This window comes from Trichoderma asperellum, chromosome 1 (genome assembly GCF_020647865.1).
Source record: "Trichoderma asperellum chromosome 1, complete sequence".
Taxonomy (NCBI): Eukaryota; Fungi; Ascomycota; class Sordariomycetes; order Hypocreales; family Hypocreaceae; genus Trichoderma; species Trichoderma asperellum.
In genome coordinates, this window is record NC_089415.1 from 3,475,014 (window position 1) to 3,493,724 (window position 18,711).

An 18,711-nucleotide genomic window follows, 5' to 3' on the forward strand; every position below is an offset into this window, starting at 1 on the left:
CCGGGTAGTCAACTCTCAGTCAACAATTGAGATTATTAATGCCGATATACGGCTTTCTATGTATTATTAAGTCAATGCTGGGTGCCAGCAATAGTGGACTCGCGCTGCCCCGCAGCTAGTAAAAGGTGCCGTTATCAGTTGAAAAGTCTCCGGCAACAATATCGCGTGAGGTGTCAACCCAACTTCAAACTCTCTAGTATACAGCAGCCAAATAGGAACATGCCTGTAAACAAAATTGAGGATTCCATGTCCAGTTGATGCTCCCAAACTTGGCATCTCCCATCCAAGCCTTATCGCAGCTACAGCTACCCCGCCAATTCCGACCGATTGCTCCGGAATCCGGCGCTGTCTGTCTACTGCACGGTACTTATACCGAAGCAGCAACTCTCAGGTCCCCGCAGTTCAGCCGATGGAAGGTACTAGGCCCCCTCGAATTTTCGGCCGTGTCGTAGCCAGGATGCCGCCTAGAGCTCTCTTGTATTATTAAATGCAGTAGTCCAAGCTCGACCACCTTTCGCTCTAGGCCTTCTATTTTGTATTACTCAGTCACGCACCCTTTGCCAAAGGACACTCGGGCAATGCGCTCGAATTGCTACTGAAAACTGGACGAAGAAGAAGAAGAAGCGAGTAATTCTTCTCTTTGCCGACCTCTCTTGTCATCTTGTATTTCTAATAGCAGACCCCGAACTCCGATTAGCCGACAGCTCGAATCCCCTCCACCATGCTGCCCCGATCCCGAGCCTCTGGGCGCCTGATTCTCGAACGCTCGGCAGCTTCACAATCAACCCGGGCGCTGTCCGATTCTATACCCAGAGCATGGTCCTTCAGCTCGGCTCTCCGGGCCACTCAGATCGCCGGCCGTCGCTATCCCGGACTGCGACCCCGGCTTACGGGAGCATCCTTCTCCACAACCACGAGACTCGGCAAGGAGAAGGACAACAAGGACAAGGACAACTTCTTCAACTCTGCCGCTGAGCCTACAAGAGAGTCAGAAGATGCTAAAGCCAAGCTTGAGAACAACGCCAAGGAGGATTCCAAGGCCACCACCGCTGACCCGGAATCGGTTGCATCATCGGCGAAGAACGAGGGCGGGTCATCACAAGATGGAAAGCCTAGCGATGCGGCAGGAAGCGCTGCTGGCTCCGGATCTGGTGCAGGCAACGAGGGATCTGGTGGCGAAGGTGGTGAGGGTGGAAAGCGAGGTCGCAGAGCTGCTGAGAGAGCGCTGTCAAAGCCAGTCATCCCAGAGGTGTACCCGCAAGTCCTGGCAATTCCAATTGCCCGGCGGCCGCTCTTCCCAGGCTTCTACAAAGCTATTACGATCAAGGATCCTAATGTCGCAACTGCAATTACCGAGTCTATCAAGCGTGGCCAGCCCTATGTAGGAGCCTTCCTCTTCAAAGATGAGAACGAGGATGAGGACATCATTCGAAACGTGGAGGATGTACATGATGTTGGTGTCTTTGCCCAAATCACCAGCGCCTTCCCCATTCACGGCCAGGAAGGTGCTCTGACAGCAATCCTTTATCCACACCGCAGAATCAAGCTGTCCAGTCTCGTTCCACCTGGAACTCAAGACGCGGACAAGGCCGATTCCAAGTCAGAGGCGGAGCCCGAGCCGATACCGCAAAAGACCGCTGAGGAGGAGGCCCAGGAGAAGAAGGGCGATGTGGTAACAAGCTTCGAGGAGAGTGCCGTGGAGAAGAAACCAGAGCAGGTGACCGAGAAGTACGAGCCTACCTCATTCCTTAAGAGATACCCCGTCAGCCTCGTCAACGTGGAGAACCTGGTAGATGAGCCCTACGATCCCAAGAGCCCTGTCATTCGCGCTGTGACCAACGAAATCGTCAATGTCTTCAAGGAGGTCGCTACCATGAACAACCTCTTCCGAGACCAAATCTCCACCTTCTCGATGAGCCAGTCTACCGGAAACGTCACATCAGAACCAGCCAAACTGGCTGACTTTGCGGCTGCTGTCTCATCTGGAGAGCAGAATGAGCTGCAAGAAGTCTTGGGCTGCATGAACATTGAAGAGAGAATGCAAAAGGCATTGATTGTGCTCAAGAAGGAACTCATGAATGCTCAGCTGCAGTCGAAGATTACCAAGGACGTTGAGAGTAAGATCAGCAAGCGCCAGCGGGAATACTGGCTCATGGAGCAGATGAAGGGCATCCGCCGCGAGCTCGGCTTGGAATCAGACGGCAAGGACAAGCTGGTGGAGAAGTTCAAGGAAAAGGCCGCCAAGCTTGCCATGCCTGATCCTGTCCGCAAGGTCTTTGACGAGGAGATCAACAAGCTGGCCCACCTGGAGACGGCTGCCTCAGAATTTAATGTTACGAGGAACTACCTGGACTGGCTCACTCAGATTCCCTGGGGTCAGAGAAGCCCGGAAAACTTTGGTATCCCGAACGCTGTTAAAGTCCTCGATGAGGACCACTACGGCTTACAAGATGTCAAGGACCGCATCTTGGAGTTTATCGCTGTGGGTAAGCTGCGTGGCTCTGTTGAGGGTAAAATCCTTTGCTTTGTCGGCCCTCCTGGTGTCGGAAAGACGAGTATCGGAAAGTCCATTGCTAGAGCTCTTAACCGGGAATACTACCGCTTCAGCGTTGGTGGTCTTACCGATGTTGCTGAAATCAAGGGTCACCGAAGAACATATGTCGGTGCCCTCCCCGGTCGTATCATCCAGGCTTTGAAGAAGTGCCAGACTGAGAACCCTCTCATCCTGATTGATGAGATTGACAAGATTGGCCGGGGCTACCAGGGCGATCCCTCATCGGCCCTGCTGGAGCTTTTGGATCCTGAGCAGAACAGCTCTTTCTTGGATCACTACATGGATGTCCCCGTCGACCTGTCAAAGGTCCTGTTCGTTTGCACAGCCAACATGACCGACACTATCCCCAGGCCTCTTTTGGACCGCATGGAGCTCATTACCTTATCTGGATATGTCGCGGATGAGAAGAAGGCCATTGCCAACAGATATCTCGCACCTGCTGCCAAGGAAGCAGCCGGCCTGAAAGACGCAGATGTCCAACTCACCGACGAGGCTATTGAGGAGCTCATCAAGTCCTACTGCCGAGAGTCAGGTGTCCGAAACCTGAAGAAGCAGATTGAGAAGGTCTACCGCAAATCAGCGCTGAAAATCGTCCAGGAGCTTGGAGAGGAAGTCCTCCCCGAAGAGGAGGCTCTGACAGTCGAAGGCAAGGCTGCTGCGGAGAAGGCTAAGGAGGCTGCTGCGGAGGCTGAGGAAGGCAGTGAAAAGACGGCCGCTACCGGGGCTAGCGAAAGTGAGACTACAGAAAAGCCACGGAAAGCGTTACAAGTGCCAGATAGTGTCCATGTTAGCATTGGAAAGGACAACCTGACCGATTACATTGGACCCCCAATTTTCACATCCGATCGCCTTTACGATGTGAGCCCGCCTGGTGTCTCCATGGGTTTGGCCTGGACACAGATGGGCGGTGCTGCCATGTACATCGAGTCCATCCTTCAAGCGCCACTCCGACCGAGCTCACGGCCCGGCCTGGAAATTACGGGCAACCTTAAGAACGTCATGAAGGAGTCAACTACAATCGCCTACTCATACGCCAAGTCATTCGTGGTCAACCAGTTCCCCGAAAACCACTTCTTCGACAAGGCCAAGATGCACCTCCACGTTCCCGACGGTGCCGTTTCCAAGGACGGCCCCTCTGCCGGTATTACCATGACCACTTCGCTGCTGTCTCTGGCGCTGGACGAGCCAGTCAACCCCACCGTGGCAATGACCGGTGAGATCACACTGACCGGCAAGGTCCTCCGCATTGGCGGACTGCGTGAGAAGACTGTGGCAGCCAGGAGAGCAGGATGCAAGACTATCATCTTCCCCAAGGACAACATGTCAGACTGGCTGGAGCTTCCTCAGGTATGTTTTTCTTCTTCTTTTTTCTATCCAACTTTCCCTTCTTTAAGTGCTTTGTATACCCTATGAACTTATGCTGATATTTATTATACAGACTATCAAGGAAGGCCTTGAAGGCCACGCCGTAAGCTGGTACTCCGAGGTCTTTGACCTGGTTTTCCCCAACCTGGACCGCCAAAAGGCCAACACCTGCAAGATCTGCGAGTGGACGGCCGAGCAGAAGAAGAAGGACGATTCCGAAAGCAAGGAAGACGATGATTAAACGCCTCACATGCAACAAGTTGGGATAACACATCTTGGAAAGCATACGGCAAATGCGAGATAGGGGAAGGGGAAAGAATCTCACTTCGCAGGGAGAACAGCATTGAAAGAAAAAAAAAAACTGTTTCTCCTCTCTGGGTATTTTTATCACCCCCTATTCTCCGAATTATAAACAGCACACATCGTCATAAGATGACACGGGAGGAGGAGCATATGCCCGGCGTTTATTTCTCTAACTTCTCTTTCTCCAATGTTCGGGCAGAGCTTGGACTGAAGAAATGATTTGGCGGACAGATTGGGACTCCTACTCATTTTGTAAAAACACAAAAATTAATTGGCCATGATTTTTTATATTCTTTTTTGTTAAATCTTGTTTGTTTCTTTTACTCAGGGAGGACGGGGAGAAAACAAGAAAGAAAAGAAAGTGGGAGATGTCAAATGTATGTATATTAGATCAAAACTCAGTCGGCAGGTAGGCAGGCGGGGGAAATGTAGAATACTCGGGCGCTTAGAAGCAGCAAATCTCCAATTCATAGAGCAGGGAAAGGTATATACCTATTACGCATAGCACAATGAACAAACAGATCTTTATCTGGTTCGAAAACCCGAGTTTGTCCTGGTTGTAGGTAAATCCCATGTGATATGACGTGACGTAGTGGAGGAGAGTTGGATCCTTTTTTGTTTTGTTGCTCCGCCAGGGCCGTGGCAGTAAGCTGACATCACCGTGGACTATTGCACAAAATGCCTAATTCAGATTACAAAGTCTAGAGAAAGAACAGTTTGTTGGTCCTTCACAGCGTGGCGGAAAAGAAGATTACTTCTTTTAGTGAGCCTCCTGCACTGCATATTGTCTAAGTAAGAAAAGAAAAGAGGCTGTAACCTAGTTGCACAACTCTAACTTGGGCAAAAACCTGTCTTTGTCTTTGCATATGCCTTAAGGTTCGCGGGCAACGCTACACAGGATCCGACTTAGGCCGTTGTAGGCGGCCATCTTTATGCTGTGCCATCTGAAACGGCGCGTGGGGTTGACGCTCCGATCTGGCGTGCGGGACGGTGCTGCGGGACGGGCCTAGCTAGAACTTGGGCGTTCCGAACGTTTTACAGTAGGACGGAAACGGGCCTATCAAGTCCAGCTTCAGACACTCTCGTGACCACTGATTGATGGCAAGCAGTTCATCTCTAACAGTAGGTGTCTGATAGCGATAGCCGTAGTATCACGGCTTGAACTGCTCGGTCTTCTTTACGGTTAGAGTCTTCGCAGGAGAAGGACGTTTGAGCATGCAAGGGGAACGTGCGTAAAGTGATGCATCACTCTCGGGCGTGATAGGCCCTCGACTGTTGCTGATCTGATGCTCGGCCCAACAACCCCGCGGTTGTGCCCAAGCTACCAGACCATACTGTGGCCAGAACTTGCTCACAACACCACACACCACACAGGGCGACTACGTTGATGCGAGAAAGGCGAGCAAATGGAAGGGGCATGTGCATATTGCAGGCTGCATGCGGGAGGACACACTCGGGAGGAGATTGTTGCGAGCGCTGCTTGTATTACTGGCGGCATCACGATGAGCGCATCTGAGGCCCGTCTCGTCCTGGCGATTGCAGCCTCATCTGCTGTCTAGTTGGCCCGGCTAGCAATGCAGCCATGCCTGACCCCACACTAGTGCGATTGGAAGCCCAGAGCATGCGCCTTTATCTGCGCGCACAAGCAAGCATGGCCAGTAGGGAATGCGACGATGCGATTTGCGGCCACTGGAAAACAAGAAAATCAAGGAACGGTGCTGAAATGGCTCATCGTACTAGGAACCTGTCTCCCACGAGTTCTCCGTAATATGACCCAGGCGTCAACAAAGAGCTGCTGCCAGCATGACGTGCGTACGCAGGCTAGATCATCTCGGAACGGGGGCCCGGGCTTGGGGGGCTGACATATGAGTCTGCGGATGCATTCCGTGTAAGACCAGTAGGGATGAGAGATAGGGGCAGCAATTTGCAATTTTGCCGTTGGGGCGATCGTGGACTTTTCGTCCTTTGTCCTACAGTAGCCATCTGTAGTCGTAATAGCAAGCACGGAGTAGTAGGAGCATATTACATCTGCCTGTTATCAATAAGGTATGGCATTCAGGAGTATCGTGTTGGTGATGTCGCTGTCTGCTTGGCCAGTTGGGCTCTGGCTATCAACGCACTAGATTCGCGAACAGACTCATCGTGCCAGCTTTGTGGTAGCGACTACTACCTATTATGATGGATACCTGAATTGAAATCTGGCCCAACCTTGTGATTGCCCGAAGCCCAAGTCGAGCTGCCTTGAAATTACTTCATCGAGGTTTCCGGAAATGCCGAGCCCAGGCCAGGCGACAAGTGGCGCAGATAGTTGCTAGGTCAATGGCTCCCAAAACAGTGATATGTGACTCGGTCAGTAAGATGCCAAATAGCCACGGCCTGAAGGTAATAATGATGGCACTGCTGAATGGCAGCACAGGTACCAGTATGTACCAGCTGCCCTGGCAGATTGGCCGTCCGAGTACCGAAGCGATTGATTAAGCGTCCATGTACGATGCGGCATAGTCCGATCTAGCTTGCTGGCAAAGACCCTGGGACAAGTCTGGACTGGAGCCCGTGTCAGAACTACTACCTACTGTATGGAGTACCATCACTAGCATTACTTGCTTGTACAACGACTGCGAACCTAGTACGATAACGCTGCTAGACTCGTATTCTCGTCGGGTTCTCTGAGTGCTAGTTCGCTGCCCAATAACCACCACCCGGTTCGTGGCTGACCCAACGTCCAAGCTGTCGGTGCGACGACGCCAGCACCACAGGCAGCCTGGCAGGCAAACAAGGAGCCCATGATGGAACGACCAGGTATTATTGATCGCATGCCCGGCTGCTAGCGAGTGCTCGACTCGTATGGTGGTATGGCACAGGTGCTCGGTATGAGACCTACCACCGGCGAGGCGCCGTTGCCATGGCAATCACAGCAGCTTCGGTCGCTTCCCATCACGGCTCTTCGCTCCGCCAGTAGGGTCCCAACCAAAAGGGTAAGCGGGCGGAGCTGGCCAGGCGTCGTCGAATTGGCGGTCACGAAGGCGAGCAGATGAGCTGCGCGGTCGATGGGGCAACGCTTTGTTTATGGTCCAGATTGACTGCGGCCCTGGCCCTGGACAGGCGAATGGATGGAGAGCTGTGACCGACAAAAGCAGGCCGACGCAGGTCTGGCTTGGTGTGGTCCAAAAGATGTGAGATCCGCGGGTTGGGTGCAGATTGCTGGCGGGATTGGAAGGGGAAGAGAGAGACAGTGAGACAGTGAGTTGAGTTTAGCGACTGCGGTTGAGCAGAGCCAGTATCGCAGCACGGCATGAATGGATGGCCATGAATGCCCCAAAAGACTTGAGGCGGCAGACGCCACATGCGAGGAACGCGAAAACAGCCCATCACAGGTGCAGGCCCCGCTGTGACAGTGGCTGCTGTTGGCGCGTCATGCCACCGCCGATTGCCCGTTTGGAGCACCGGGAGGGTGCCATCCAGTGCTGTGGCCGCCCATTTTGGGGACGATTGGCAGCCCGAGGTCCACTGAGAGCTCCAGCGCACCCTGATTCTGCCAGCGGGCGATGCTGGGAAAAAGGAGGGGTCCAGCGGCGCCCAACCCGCAGCCCGGCTCCAGAGTTGACAGCGCTAAGCAGCAGCTAGGCCCCCCTACGACGCTAGGCAGGGCTAGCCTGTCGTGCCATGGAGCAGCAACCGCAACCGCACCCGCTAGCGGCAGGCGACTATGGCGGGCTTTCGGGCACGACAAGCCTAGCCGCTAACGAGCTGCGGCGCCATTCCATCGAGTCAATCTACTAGGTAGGTAGACTATATTCCGCTGCCTTGGGCTTACAAAGTGTGATGTATCGATCAGGCCTAGGCCCTCGAGGCTGCGTAACTGAACTAACTGGACATGCTTGGGATCAAGAAAGCATAGAGGTGGTACAGGTATAGATACAGATACAGATACAAATACAGATACAGATACAGATACAGATACAGATACAGGCAGAGGCGACTGTCTGCCAGGTGCTGCTGGGATTCGAGCACCAGGTAGGCCTTTTGGATCAGACCGGGAGCCACTGGAGCCAAGAGCCTGGGTACCAGGTACGACTGGGTACGCTGCTCCTCCTGCTGGGAACGACGGGTACCCAAGATGTGGTGGCAGCACAAGGCTGGTCACGACCCCAGAAATAGCCCGCGTCCCATTTTCCAGGGTTCAATCTGCTAATTGATGCGCCATGCTGGATGTACCTGCTGGTACTGCGTACTCCAGATATCTCGTCCATGCCTCTCTCGTTATTCATCTCTAGATCAACCCGGCATCGACTCTTTTCGTCTCTCTCGCCAACCTCCTCCGTGTCTCTCAGGCCGCTCCACCTTCTTCTACCTCCCCTTGCCGCGAGCTTTGCCTCCTTTTTTTCCCATCTTGCTACCCATTTTCCCCCTTCTCCATCGTGGGGGAGCTGAGCTTTTATTTGTGCCTCGTCGCCCACAATTTGCCTCGCCGCTCGAAGCGGCTCTTTTACACAGCAAAAAAAACTCCATCCAACCATCCATCCGTCCCGCCTTGCCCCTCGTTCTGGCCTCGCCTCACCTGCCCTCACCTCGCGTCTTCCGCCAAGCCGTCAGTATTACTGGACAACCAGGCTGGTCAGCCACTAACAAGGCCTGGGTCTCATCTCTTGTTCTGCCTGCTTCGCCATCCATTCACCGGCCGCCTTCACGCCTCCCTGCGTGCGTCCTCCGCGTCGATCACAGACAATCCGCTCTTGTTCTTGACTCATACGCAGTCAAAAAACCCTGGCAGCTCCCCGTGATCCATTCAAGCACTTACGGGCTTTTTCTCTAGGAGCTCGCTGCCCTGCTGATCTGGGCGAAGCTGGTCGTTCGGTGAATCGGCATATATAGAACGGCCCGCCTGCTTAGCTTCCATAAAAGCTCAAGCACCCCTCCTTGTCCCTGCTTCAGCCTCACGACTGGCTGTCATCGCTCGATAATAAAGCCATTTTTTCTGACGTCTCACTGGTTAAAAATATATATACATTAAAAGAGCGACAAAATCTGACCATCTGCTACATACTATTGCGCATTATTTGCTGGATACTGCCTGCTCATATGGTGGGTACTTGACGTTCGCAGCCGCACACCGCATATCGACAAGTACCTTGAATTTATAAATCCAGCCTGTTGGTCAGCATGTCTCTACCAGATGGCCGTCCATGTACGTCGCCGTCGCTTCTGCAGCCTCAGTCGCAACCGCAGTCGCCGCTTCCCGTCAAGCAGGGCTTTTTGCGCAAGCTCTTGGCCCGCTCAGCAAGCACAAGAAGCACAAAGTCCTCGGCTTCGTCTGTTTCCGCCGATCAGCGACTTGCTCCCGAACCCGTCCCCAGCCCAGGTCTGATCAAGCGCATGTCGAAAAGAGTAGTGCCTGGTTTGCCTCGAGCTCAGACATTCAAGCGCCAGCTGTCAGAAGATAGAAAGCACTTGGCTCCTGTAGAGCCTTCAGCAGAGGAGCGAAGGGCGGCTTCGGTCGACAGACGGTCTCACTATCCACGCAAACCCAGCGGGCGAGTCTCAAGAACTCATATCGACCCCCACTCCAGTGCGCCGAGCTTCTTTGGCGAGCCTCTCCACGAAACTACTTCCAACTATGCACAGTCACTTCCCGTCGATCTCGCTGAGTTCGAGGCGGCGGATGCGTCGTCCGACATTCCGCACACCGATTCGGATGATTCAGATATAGATGGCAATGAAGCTGACGATGCCGATGACGAGTACGCCACGCAAGACGCGGCGTCTGTCGCTGATACTTGCTCCATGACCACGTCACAGTACGAAGCAATGATTCTTGATAAGTTAGAGCGGGAGTGGATTCTCAATTTGAGTATGCACTTTAGAGACCGTTCAAAAAGAGAAAAGTTCTTTGTGACATACCGTGAGGAAGAACACATATGGCGGCGCGTCACCATCTCACTTGATTATCGCGATGCGCCAGAAAATTCTCTAGAGTGGGATCTTAGCCGCACCAAATATCAAAGGGATAAGAGCACAAAGATATATGAGGCTATCCGCGACAGCCTACAGGATATCCAGTTTTACGACACAGTGACCAACTTGAAGCTCGAGACTACAGACGGAAGGCTGCATGTTCATGTAGTCGAGGATGGTAATGTAAGTGACTGCCCCATGTCACATTTACGGGGACACGACACCCTTTTCGTTAGCGGACTAATAACACTTTAACCCTCAAGGAAATCATTCACTATCCAACCGTCAGCCAGATTCGGCACCTAGGGTGTAGAAGAGTCAAGGAGCGAGACATCCTCTTCGATTCCCACATGTCTGGCTTTGTTTACAAAGTCAGCGTGATGGGTAAAATGCTAATTAAGAAAGAGATTCCAAGCCCCGACACTGTGGAGGAATTCCTCTACGAGGTTAATGCGTTGAGCGGCCTGCGCTTTTCAAAACACGTCATTGACTTTTACGGCGTGGTTGTCGATGATGATGATGAGCAGGTTAAGGGTCTCCTCATCAGCTTTGCTGGCCAGGGCGCCTTGATCGACATCATCTTTGAGAACTGCAAGGAAAACAACATTGGTCTCCCCTGGAATACAAGGGAGAAGTGGGCAAGACAAATCGTCCAGGGGCTGGCTGATGTTCACGAATCAGGATTTGTCCAGGGAGATTTTACTCTCTCTAATATCGTCATCGACGATGCTGGCGATGCCAAGATCATCGACATCAATCGACGAGGCTGCCCCGTGGGATGGGAGCCTCCAGAGGCGACGGCTCTGATCGAGTCTAATCAGCGATTATCAATGTACATTGGTGTCAAGTCGGATCTATATCAGCTCGGCATGGTGCTCTGGGGGCTTGCAATGCTTGAGGATGAGCCTGAGACTCAGGGCCGGCCGCTCATCCTTGGGCCAGAGATTAATGTGCCAGATTGGTATCGACAAATGACAGAAATTTGCCTCAGCAATGATCCACGGATGAGGTTGCAAGCATCGTCGCTGCTGCGAATGTTTCCGCGAGCTGTCTCGGACGATGTACATAGTGATGCACTGCGCTCGGATCACGATCCTGTGCGCGTGGATACTGGCGCCGTGACTAACGAGTACCTTTCGGATGGCTACGATGTCGAATCTCACTCTGCAATCAGGACAGCGGACCTTGATGAGGAACTGGCGTACCCAAGCTCGACATATCTGCATAGCGGGCCTCTTCCTTATGACCAGTACTACACGAGTCGGGGCAGATCACCACCAAGCCCACTGCCCAGCGATATGGGTGGCGGTGAGGTGGCATACAAATCTGCCTGGGCTGCAAACAGGAACATAGCTCCCTCTTACAGCGACAGCGGAGATAGTTATGTGATGCCGGACAGTGAATACGACGTACGGCGGCAGCCAACTCCGACGCCTTCGGCAGAGAGATTCCTCAACATTAGCGATCGACGTTCACGGCCCCTGACCCAGCTCAGTGCCTATGCAAGCACAGAGTACTTTACAGCTGCTGATGATCCGGCTGAAAAGGCCGAGCTTGGACTATCCGTTCCTATGGCGCCCGAATCTAGCTGGGGAGGGTCAGCCGCTAATGATGTGTTTGAAGACGCAGACGCAGACACTACGCTGGAACCAAGGGACGCGGATGAAGAGATTGCTGTTACACATACAATCCCCGCTGTTATTGTAACCGAGTCACCTATCGGTGCAGTAGCTCAGCCAAGGGGCATTGAATCTCAGGAGGAGATGCTTGAGAGAAAAATTATCGGAGAAGAAGATGCCGACAGGCAAGACTCTGCTGTTGATATAGAATTTGAAGCTCAGGAAGCGACCATTATCCCGGATATCGATATTGAAGCGCCTCGGCTAAGTCCAAGACTTAAGCTTTCGAAAAACACAGCCAATATCAAAGTTAAGCGGCTCAGAAAAGCCTCACGCTCACCTAGGTCACCTTCGTCTCACGCAACCCGCCGGCAGACGGGTACAGCCGATACACCCAATTCTACAGACGCAACCGCGAGCTCCAGGGTGGGTGATGGGGCAGCACTTCGGGTCACGACGCCAGAAACCGAGTCGGAGCCTGACTATATTGCCTCGCGTTCACCAGGCTTCAAATCGCCTGATCCTAGGCAAAGCTACAACACCAGTGGTGCGCAGAGGGCCGGACAGCTTCTGAACGGAGGCGGCACGACTGAACGCTGGATCCCGCCAAGCGAGGAGACACTGGGCCAAACTGAACCAACCAGCGGATTTACGTATCCAAGACACGGAACAATTCCCGTGTCACTAACAGGGATTGGAGCAGCCCACCTGGAGCTTGATGGAGAGTTATTGCAGGAGAAAGGGCTCATCGATGATGAGTTTCAGTTAATGACACGACCCGAAGCGGGAACGCCGCTTATGATTACGACAGATGCGCAGACATGAACACCCAGACATATATATATATATCACAGATTTCATTGGCATACAGCGAAAGCCTGCTCTTTTTGTCTTTATTGCTTTACTTTTTTACTTTTCTCATTTTTGCATCTTCCCATCATTGCCTCTCTTTTTTTTTTTTCATTCGAATGTCCTTGATATTTTGCTTTCTTGCGATTCTCCTTGTGTAAAGTAGATATAGCTGCGCAGGCAACTGACCTGGCTTCCTTTTTAACGATTTTGGATTATGAATATTATGGGATTACGATATTTGGAATGACATGGGCCAGCGAGATAGCATAGCGCCGGACTAACGGGTATGAGATATGACTAGTTGGCATTTACGTAAAGAATCGAATATGAAAATATTGTTCAAATTAAGGATGCTTTGAACAGTGACGTGCTGTTTGTCTTTTCTTCAGATACTTGATATGTAGCGGCAATCCTACGAGAAACCCATATATCTAAAAGTTACCTACTGTGGAAATATTCTAGAACACCACTAGAAACCGAGCGGATAAGGTGAGGCTGTTCGTAGCGGCGTCTTGCAGGTGGCTAGCGCTGTATAACCTAAATAACGTTTTTTTTTTCTTCTCTCTTTTCCCTTTTTTCTTTAAAGGAGATAAAAGGCGATCATGTGCAGCGAGGCACTAAAGGAAAGAGAATATACCGGCATGTAGTAGGTAGTCTCTTTTGGGCAGCTGAGGTGGTGGAAACGGAATGGGTAAGGTGACTTTAGACTGGAACTGTTTTACCAAGCTGGCCGCCTTACAAGTAAAGGAACAATAGTTTAACACAACGGTCTCATTTGGGAAAAAAAAGGATAGGCTACTGTGTTATTTCCATGCTGGTTATATAGACGGCTATATAAACATCGCTGAAATCTGGTGAAAAAAAAAAAGAAAAAAATGAGAGTGGAATTAAATATTTAAGCCTATGATCTTACAAGTTTAGGCTACAACTTTACTGCTATTCCCTTAAAGAGCATACATTACGATTATGGTAACTATAAATCTGAATCATTAGTATGTAAAGCTTGAGAAAGCAAGAATAAAAGAGTAAGCTATGACAATACTGAACTTGGGCTGCGATGCAGCCATCATACTCTCGTTGTAACCAGATTTGCTGTGGTACGCTATTACACAGTTATGTGTCTGTAAGGGTGCGTTTCAGTTCTATCAAACAATTGGCGATGCAATCCTGTTTGCACAAGTCGTGTTCCAGTATCCAGCTAAAATCCTTCTCGACTAAGAAATTCTGGCAAAATTCAATACGATCTAATACATGTACCTGCCACTAGGAAACCTAGTATCACAGGATTACCAGCAGTGTGAAATGTACCACAAGCCCTGGAATATGGAATATGGTGACCGACATTGTGCTAGTAACTCTAAACGAGAAAATCGTCATCATACGAGCGGCTATAAACCCCCCTGGCGTGTGGACGTATGATAGGGGCCGAGCGTAGGGTACACTCTCGAATTGTAGCATTGATACCAATAGGTGCATGTAATCTACCATATAAGAGGATATTTCTCAGTAACAGTGATCGACCACATCAGCTATAAAACGCCGAGGCGACTGAGTTATCCGATAGCACGTGAAAACTAAGAACAGATCTTGGAGTGCTGTCATAGCTACTCCATATAATACGAGCTATATTACTAGGCTAGAATTTGCAGACATTGAAGGATGCGATTGGTGTAATATACATAACCAAGGGATTGCAGCCGAGCATGAATCTGCAAGGAGCAGCACATAAACGCTCTTTTACAGCCGTCGCTGACTAGATGGGCATTCCTGACCATAGCTATTTCCTGAACAATCATGAAGTATTACTTAGTTCCCCTGCTCTGTCCATCTCTGTTTGCGCAGCCGGAAGCCACATTGTGTCAACCAGTATAGGTATATGGAGCGCTTTAGTTGTCTTTTTCTCTGCTCTATCTCTCTCTCTCTGTCTCTCTCTCTCCTTTAAGCTGATGAGTTTTCCCACCCCTCCAATATTATCTAAGTTATTCACTTCTCCTCTGCTCCTTTATCCTTGTTTGCCATTCCATCCCATCATTGCAAATGCATGATGACTAATCGCCTATCAGCCAAGGATACGATCACGATGACTAGCTACCTATTCAGGCAACAAGGCAAGAAATCAAAGTGGCTCGTGCGCAGCTGGCAGCCGCCTGTGGCGGTTGGCGTGGCGCTGAGAGATTGCGGCTTGCGCCACGGATTAGGGATTAGGCGCGTATCGTAGCTGAGCTTGCTGCTGAATGTTACTGGGCGGTCCCCCCCCTTTCCCCTCTCCCCCCATCCCTGGCCCTTTCTCCCTGCCCGCTGCCACTGCCACACGGCTATTTGCTACCGCCACAAGCTGCTGGTGGCTCGCGAACCCAAAGTCTGCAAGCTGCCCGAAGCGTGACCGCAACGTCATTCAAACCCATCTCAGCCTTCTCTCTCCCCTCCCATCCATCGCATTCGAACCGTCCTTTTCCAACCCGTTCTTTGCTTCAACCATCGCCGCTCGACCCAGGCCGTACACGGGCGCACGCACAGCTCTAGCGGACGAACAGACTGCACAGCATCGCCAGAATGGACACCAATATGGAGGATGTCGGGCGAGTGCCTGCGGATGTGTCGCCGGTGCAGACAGAACCCGCAACGAGATCCACGCTGGAGCAGTGGATTGAGAACCTGATGAACTGCAAGCAGCTGTCCGAGGCCGACGTCCAGAGGCTGTGCGACATGGTGAGCATTTGATGCTGCTGATGGACGACGCGAGCGGACGAGGTGTTGGCTGGGCCGCAAATCCATCCTGTCGCCTTCGACTCGCCCCGTCACACGGTTTGGAGCGTCGTTGAACTTGATACTGACTTTTGGCCGTCATTTAGGGTCGAGAAGTTGTTCAGGACGAATCAAACGTGCAGCCAGTAGTAGGTTGACCCTAGGCGATGGCCATCCGCGGCGATGAGTTAAAATACAATTCTGGGGCTAATCCAATCGCTGCGTGCAGAAATGCCCCGTCACTGTCTGTGGCGATATCCACGGTCAATTTCACGATTTAATGGAGCTGTTCAAGATTGGCGGCCCGAGTCCCGACACCAACTATCTTTTCATGGGTGCGATATACGCAATACGATCCGTAAAATGAGGGGTATCTCGCCGCTGACCATGAAGTTTGAATTCCGCAGGCGACTACGTCGACAGAGGATACTACTCGGTCGAGACCGTCTCCCTTCTCGTTGCCCTCAAAATCCGATACCCCCAGCGCATTACCATCCTCCGAGGCAACCACGAGTCGCGCCAGATCACACAAGTCTACGGCTTCTATGACGAATGCCTTCGCAAATACGGCAACGCCAACGTGTGGAAGATATTCACCGACTTCTTCGACTACCTCCCCCTGACTGCCCTGATTGAGAACCAGATTTTCTGCCTCCACGGCGGCCTCTCCCCCAGCATCGACACACTAGATAACATCAGGGCCCTTGATCGTGTGCAAGAAGTTCCCCACGAAGGTCCCATGTGCGATCTCCTATGGTCCGACCCAGACGACCGCTGCGGTTGGGGAATCTCTCCCCGCGGTGCGGGGTACACTTTTGGCCAGGACATTTCAGAGGCATTCAACCACAACAACGGCTTGACGCTGGTGGCACGAGCGCATCAGCTTGTGATGGAGGGATACAACTGGTCTCAGGATCGAAACGTGGTGACAATCTTTTCAGGTTAGTTTCATTTTTTATGTCCTTTTCTCGGCCTTTCTTTTCCAATGGCACGCTGCAGCTTTCTCGAGCTATCAGCTCGCCTACCGATCCTCTCTGCCTATCGTCTGACTATCCTGTTCTTGCCACCGATGCTGGAATTTTGACTAACCTTGCTACTACCTCGCAGCGCCAAATTACTGCTACCGATGCGGTAACCAGGCTGCTATAATGGAAATTGATGAGCATCTGAAATATACCTTGTAAGTCCTGATTCCCCGCCGTGGCCACCACCTACCCCACGTCAAGAGGCATTTTATCTAGGCCACAGATATGCTAACAGCAACAGCTTGCAATTTGATCCGTGCCCGAGAGCGGGAGAACCAATGGTCTCGAGACGTATGTTGTCCACTTCCTCACCAAGCATCTGGATCGTGCCATCTGACTCTTTTCTCACAGGAACACCCGATTACTTCCTCTAATCTAGCACTGATGTTCTGCATTCAAACAAGTTATTGCTGTAAAGGGCTTATTGCGAAAGGGTTTATAGCTGCTAGAGCCCTAGAAGCTGGGCATCTTAAAAAAAAATAATGTACGATTAATCCCATTGCTGGTATTCAGGCCCGCGCCATCCAGCCATATTAAGTCTCAGTATGAACAAGGAGTTACCCGAGTGTTGCTACGCTATAGATATTCAAGAATTCACTGACAGAGACTGATGATTGACTGACAGACTGTTTACCCTCCTTGGTGAACAAAATGATATACTTGACTGCTTCACCTTGAGGTTGGGTGGTGCTACCTACAGATTCTTCGTGGCACAACCACTCTGATGTCTATACAGTGATTTAGCCTCAACTTTGATGCTAACTAGCAAAACAGGGCACAAAATCCATGATGCTATTATGTGCTGATTCCATGCATTTATGCAAATATATACATTTACATTTAGAGGAAAGATTTCCTCGGGCAGTCCTAATCTAAATATTGGGAGATTGTTCCTTTCAGGCATTTCAAGTCCCGTATAACAGGCTACCGCTGTCTATCCAGTCTATGCCGCCAACGCCGTTTTGATGTCCTGCCTGAGTGTGCTAAGAACACCAAACACATATAAATGCAAACCCTGAGGCGCTTTTATGCCGTAATTACTATTAAGTTTTCCCCGGTTGGGTTTCTTCTCTCTCCTTGTCACTCTTTTTGCCCCTCCCATTCACCTCTAAGCAGATGCTTTGGGCGCAGTCTTGTTTTGGAACTGCATATCCCAGGTGGCATCCGACATTGTCTGCTCAGAAGCGCTGCCAGGCAGCTCTTCGTCGAAAACGGCTCCGTCTGAGCCTGGAACACCGTTGGCATAGTGACCGGGAGCACTGCTTCCGTTGGGAACGTGGAAACGCTTGTCGAATCGAGACAGGGCGTAGGTGAAGACGACGATGAGCTCGATGGTATAGTTGAAGCAGTAGAAGCAGGCCTTGTGGTAGAACCACCGTGACTGGGTGGCGGGAACACGATAGTATATCACACCTGCTCGGAAGGCGGCACCGAGAGTGAGCAGGCAAGACGTGAAGATTATGAGGAAGAGCTTATATCGCATGCTTCCAGTGCCGAACTTCTCGATCCGCTGGCGGCGAGGGATGACGAAGCAGAGTCCGATGACGAGCACCGGCAAGAAGGCCAGAAAGGCGAAATACGTGACGGCAACGGTTTGGGCAATGTGCGTCTGGTCGATGACGGACTGCTTGGTCGTGTAGACGCTGTAGACGATGCAGATGATGAGCATGAACAAACACCCGATGACGGAGGCGAAGAGCGAGCGGAAGACGATCCTGGCGGGCATGCTCCAGCCGAGACGAGGGTGATATGCGCGCAGCACGCGCTGGACGAGGATCAGGTTGGCGATGAAGATGATGATGACGCCGGCGTTGGCGAGGATCTGGGCGGCGATGGCGATGCGGGCGTTCATCGGGTAGCAGGCCCAGACGATGCGCATGACGTTTGCGGAGATGCGGGCCATGGAGAAGCCGAAGAAGAGGCCGGAGAGGACGAACTTGTGGCCGCGGCGCCGGTTGCGCTGGAAGATTGTCATGTTGAGGACGGCGGAGCAGATGAAGAGGGCGAGGATGACGGCGGAGATGGGGATGTCGACGGAGCGGGTTGGGGAGCCGCCGAGGCCGGCGTATTTTGGGGGGTAGGGGGGGCCCTGGTGGTGAAGATTAGCATTGATGTTAGTTGTCATGATGAAGATGATGATGTTGGTGTTGTGGTGTTTTTTTGGTGTTGGACATACATGCATCTGCATGGCGCCGCCGGCTTGACCGCTGGATGCCATGGTTTTTTGATAGTTTTCTGAATCAACTGGGATTTTGAGAGATGTTCCCCCTGATTTTATTTATTCTTTTTGTTGATG

General features: G+C 51.7%; 4 protein-coding genes across 4 annotated transcripts; 3 read left to right on the top strand and 1 right to left on the bottom strand.

Moving 5' to 3' along the window:
- Nucleotides 1-721: 721 nt before the first annotated feature.
- PIM1 (ATP-dependent Lon protease pim1) lies at nt 722-4,160 on the top strand (the record flags this gene model as incomplete). Its single annotated transcript, XM_024909433.2, has 2 exons — nt 722-3,901; nt 3,993-4,160. The coding sequence occupies 2 exons, from the start codon at nt 722-724 to the stop codon at nt 4,158-4,160; spliced, it is 3,348 nt and encodes a 1,115-aa protein (XP_024765334.2).
- A 4,349-nt stretch (nt 4,161-8,509) lies between these two features.
- On the top strand, nt 8,510-13,053 carry TrAFT101_001091 (uncharacterized protein). The gene is made up of 2 exons (XM_024903341.2): nt 8,510-10,357; nt 10,438-13,053. Exons 1-2 carry the CDS (start codon nt 9,383-9,385, stop codon nt 12,616-12,618), a joined length of 3,156 nt encoding a protein of 1,051 aa, XP_024765337.1. The 5' UTR covers nt 8,510-9,382; the 3' UTR covers nt 12,619-13,053.
- Nucleotides 13,054-14,958: 1,905 nt separating this feature from the next.
- PPH1 (Serine/threonine-protein phosphatase PP2A catalytic subunit) lies at nt 14,959-17,040 on the top strand. Its single transcript, XM_024907524.2, has 7 exons — nt 14,959-15,354; nt 15,498-15,539; nt 15,620-15,725; nt 15,798-16,331; nt 16,498-16,570; nt 16,657-16,706; nt 16,767-17,040. Exons 1-7 carry the CDS (start codon nt 15,199-15,201, stop codon nt 16,787-16,789), a joined length of 984 nt encoding a protein of 327 aa, XP_024765338.1. The 5' UTR covers nt 14,959-15,198; the 3' UTR covers nt 16,790-17,040.
- A 157-nt stretch (nt 17,041-17,197) lies between these two features.
- On the bottom strand, nt 17,198-18,708 carry TrAFT101_001093 (uncharacterized protein). The gene is made up of 2 exons (XM_024909434.2): nt 18,592-18,708; nt 17,198-18,504 (listed from the first exon to the last, which is right to left on the bottom strand). The coding sequence occupies exons 1-2, from the start codon at nt 18,631-18,633 to the stop codon at nt 17,524-17,526; spliced, it is 1,023 nt and encodes a 340-aa protein (XP_024765339.1). The 5' UTR covers nt 18,634-18,708; the 3' UTR covers nt 17,198-17,523.
- Nucleotides 18,709-18,711: the final 3 nt, after the last annotated feature.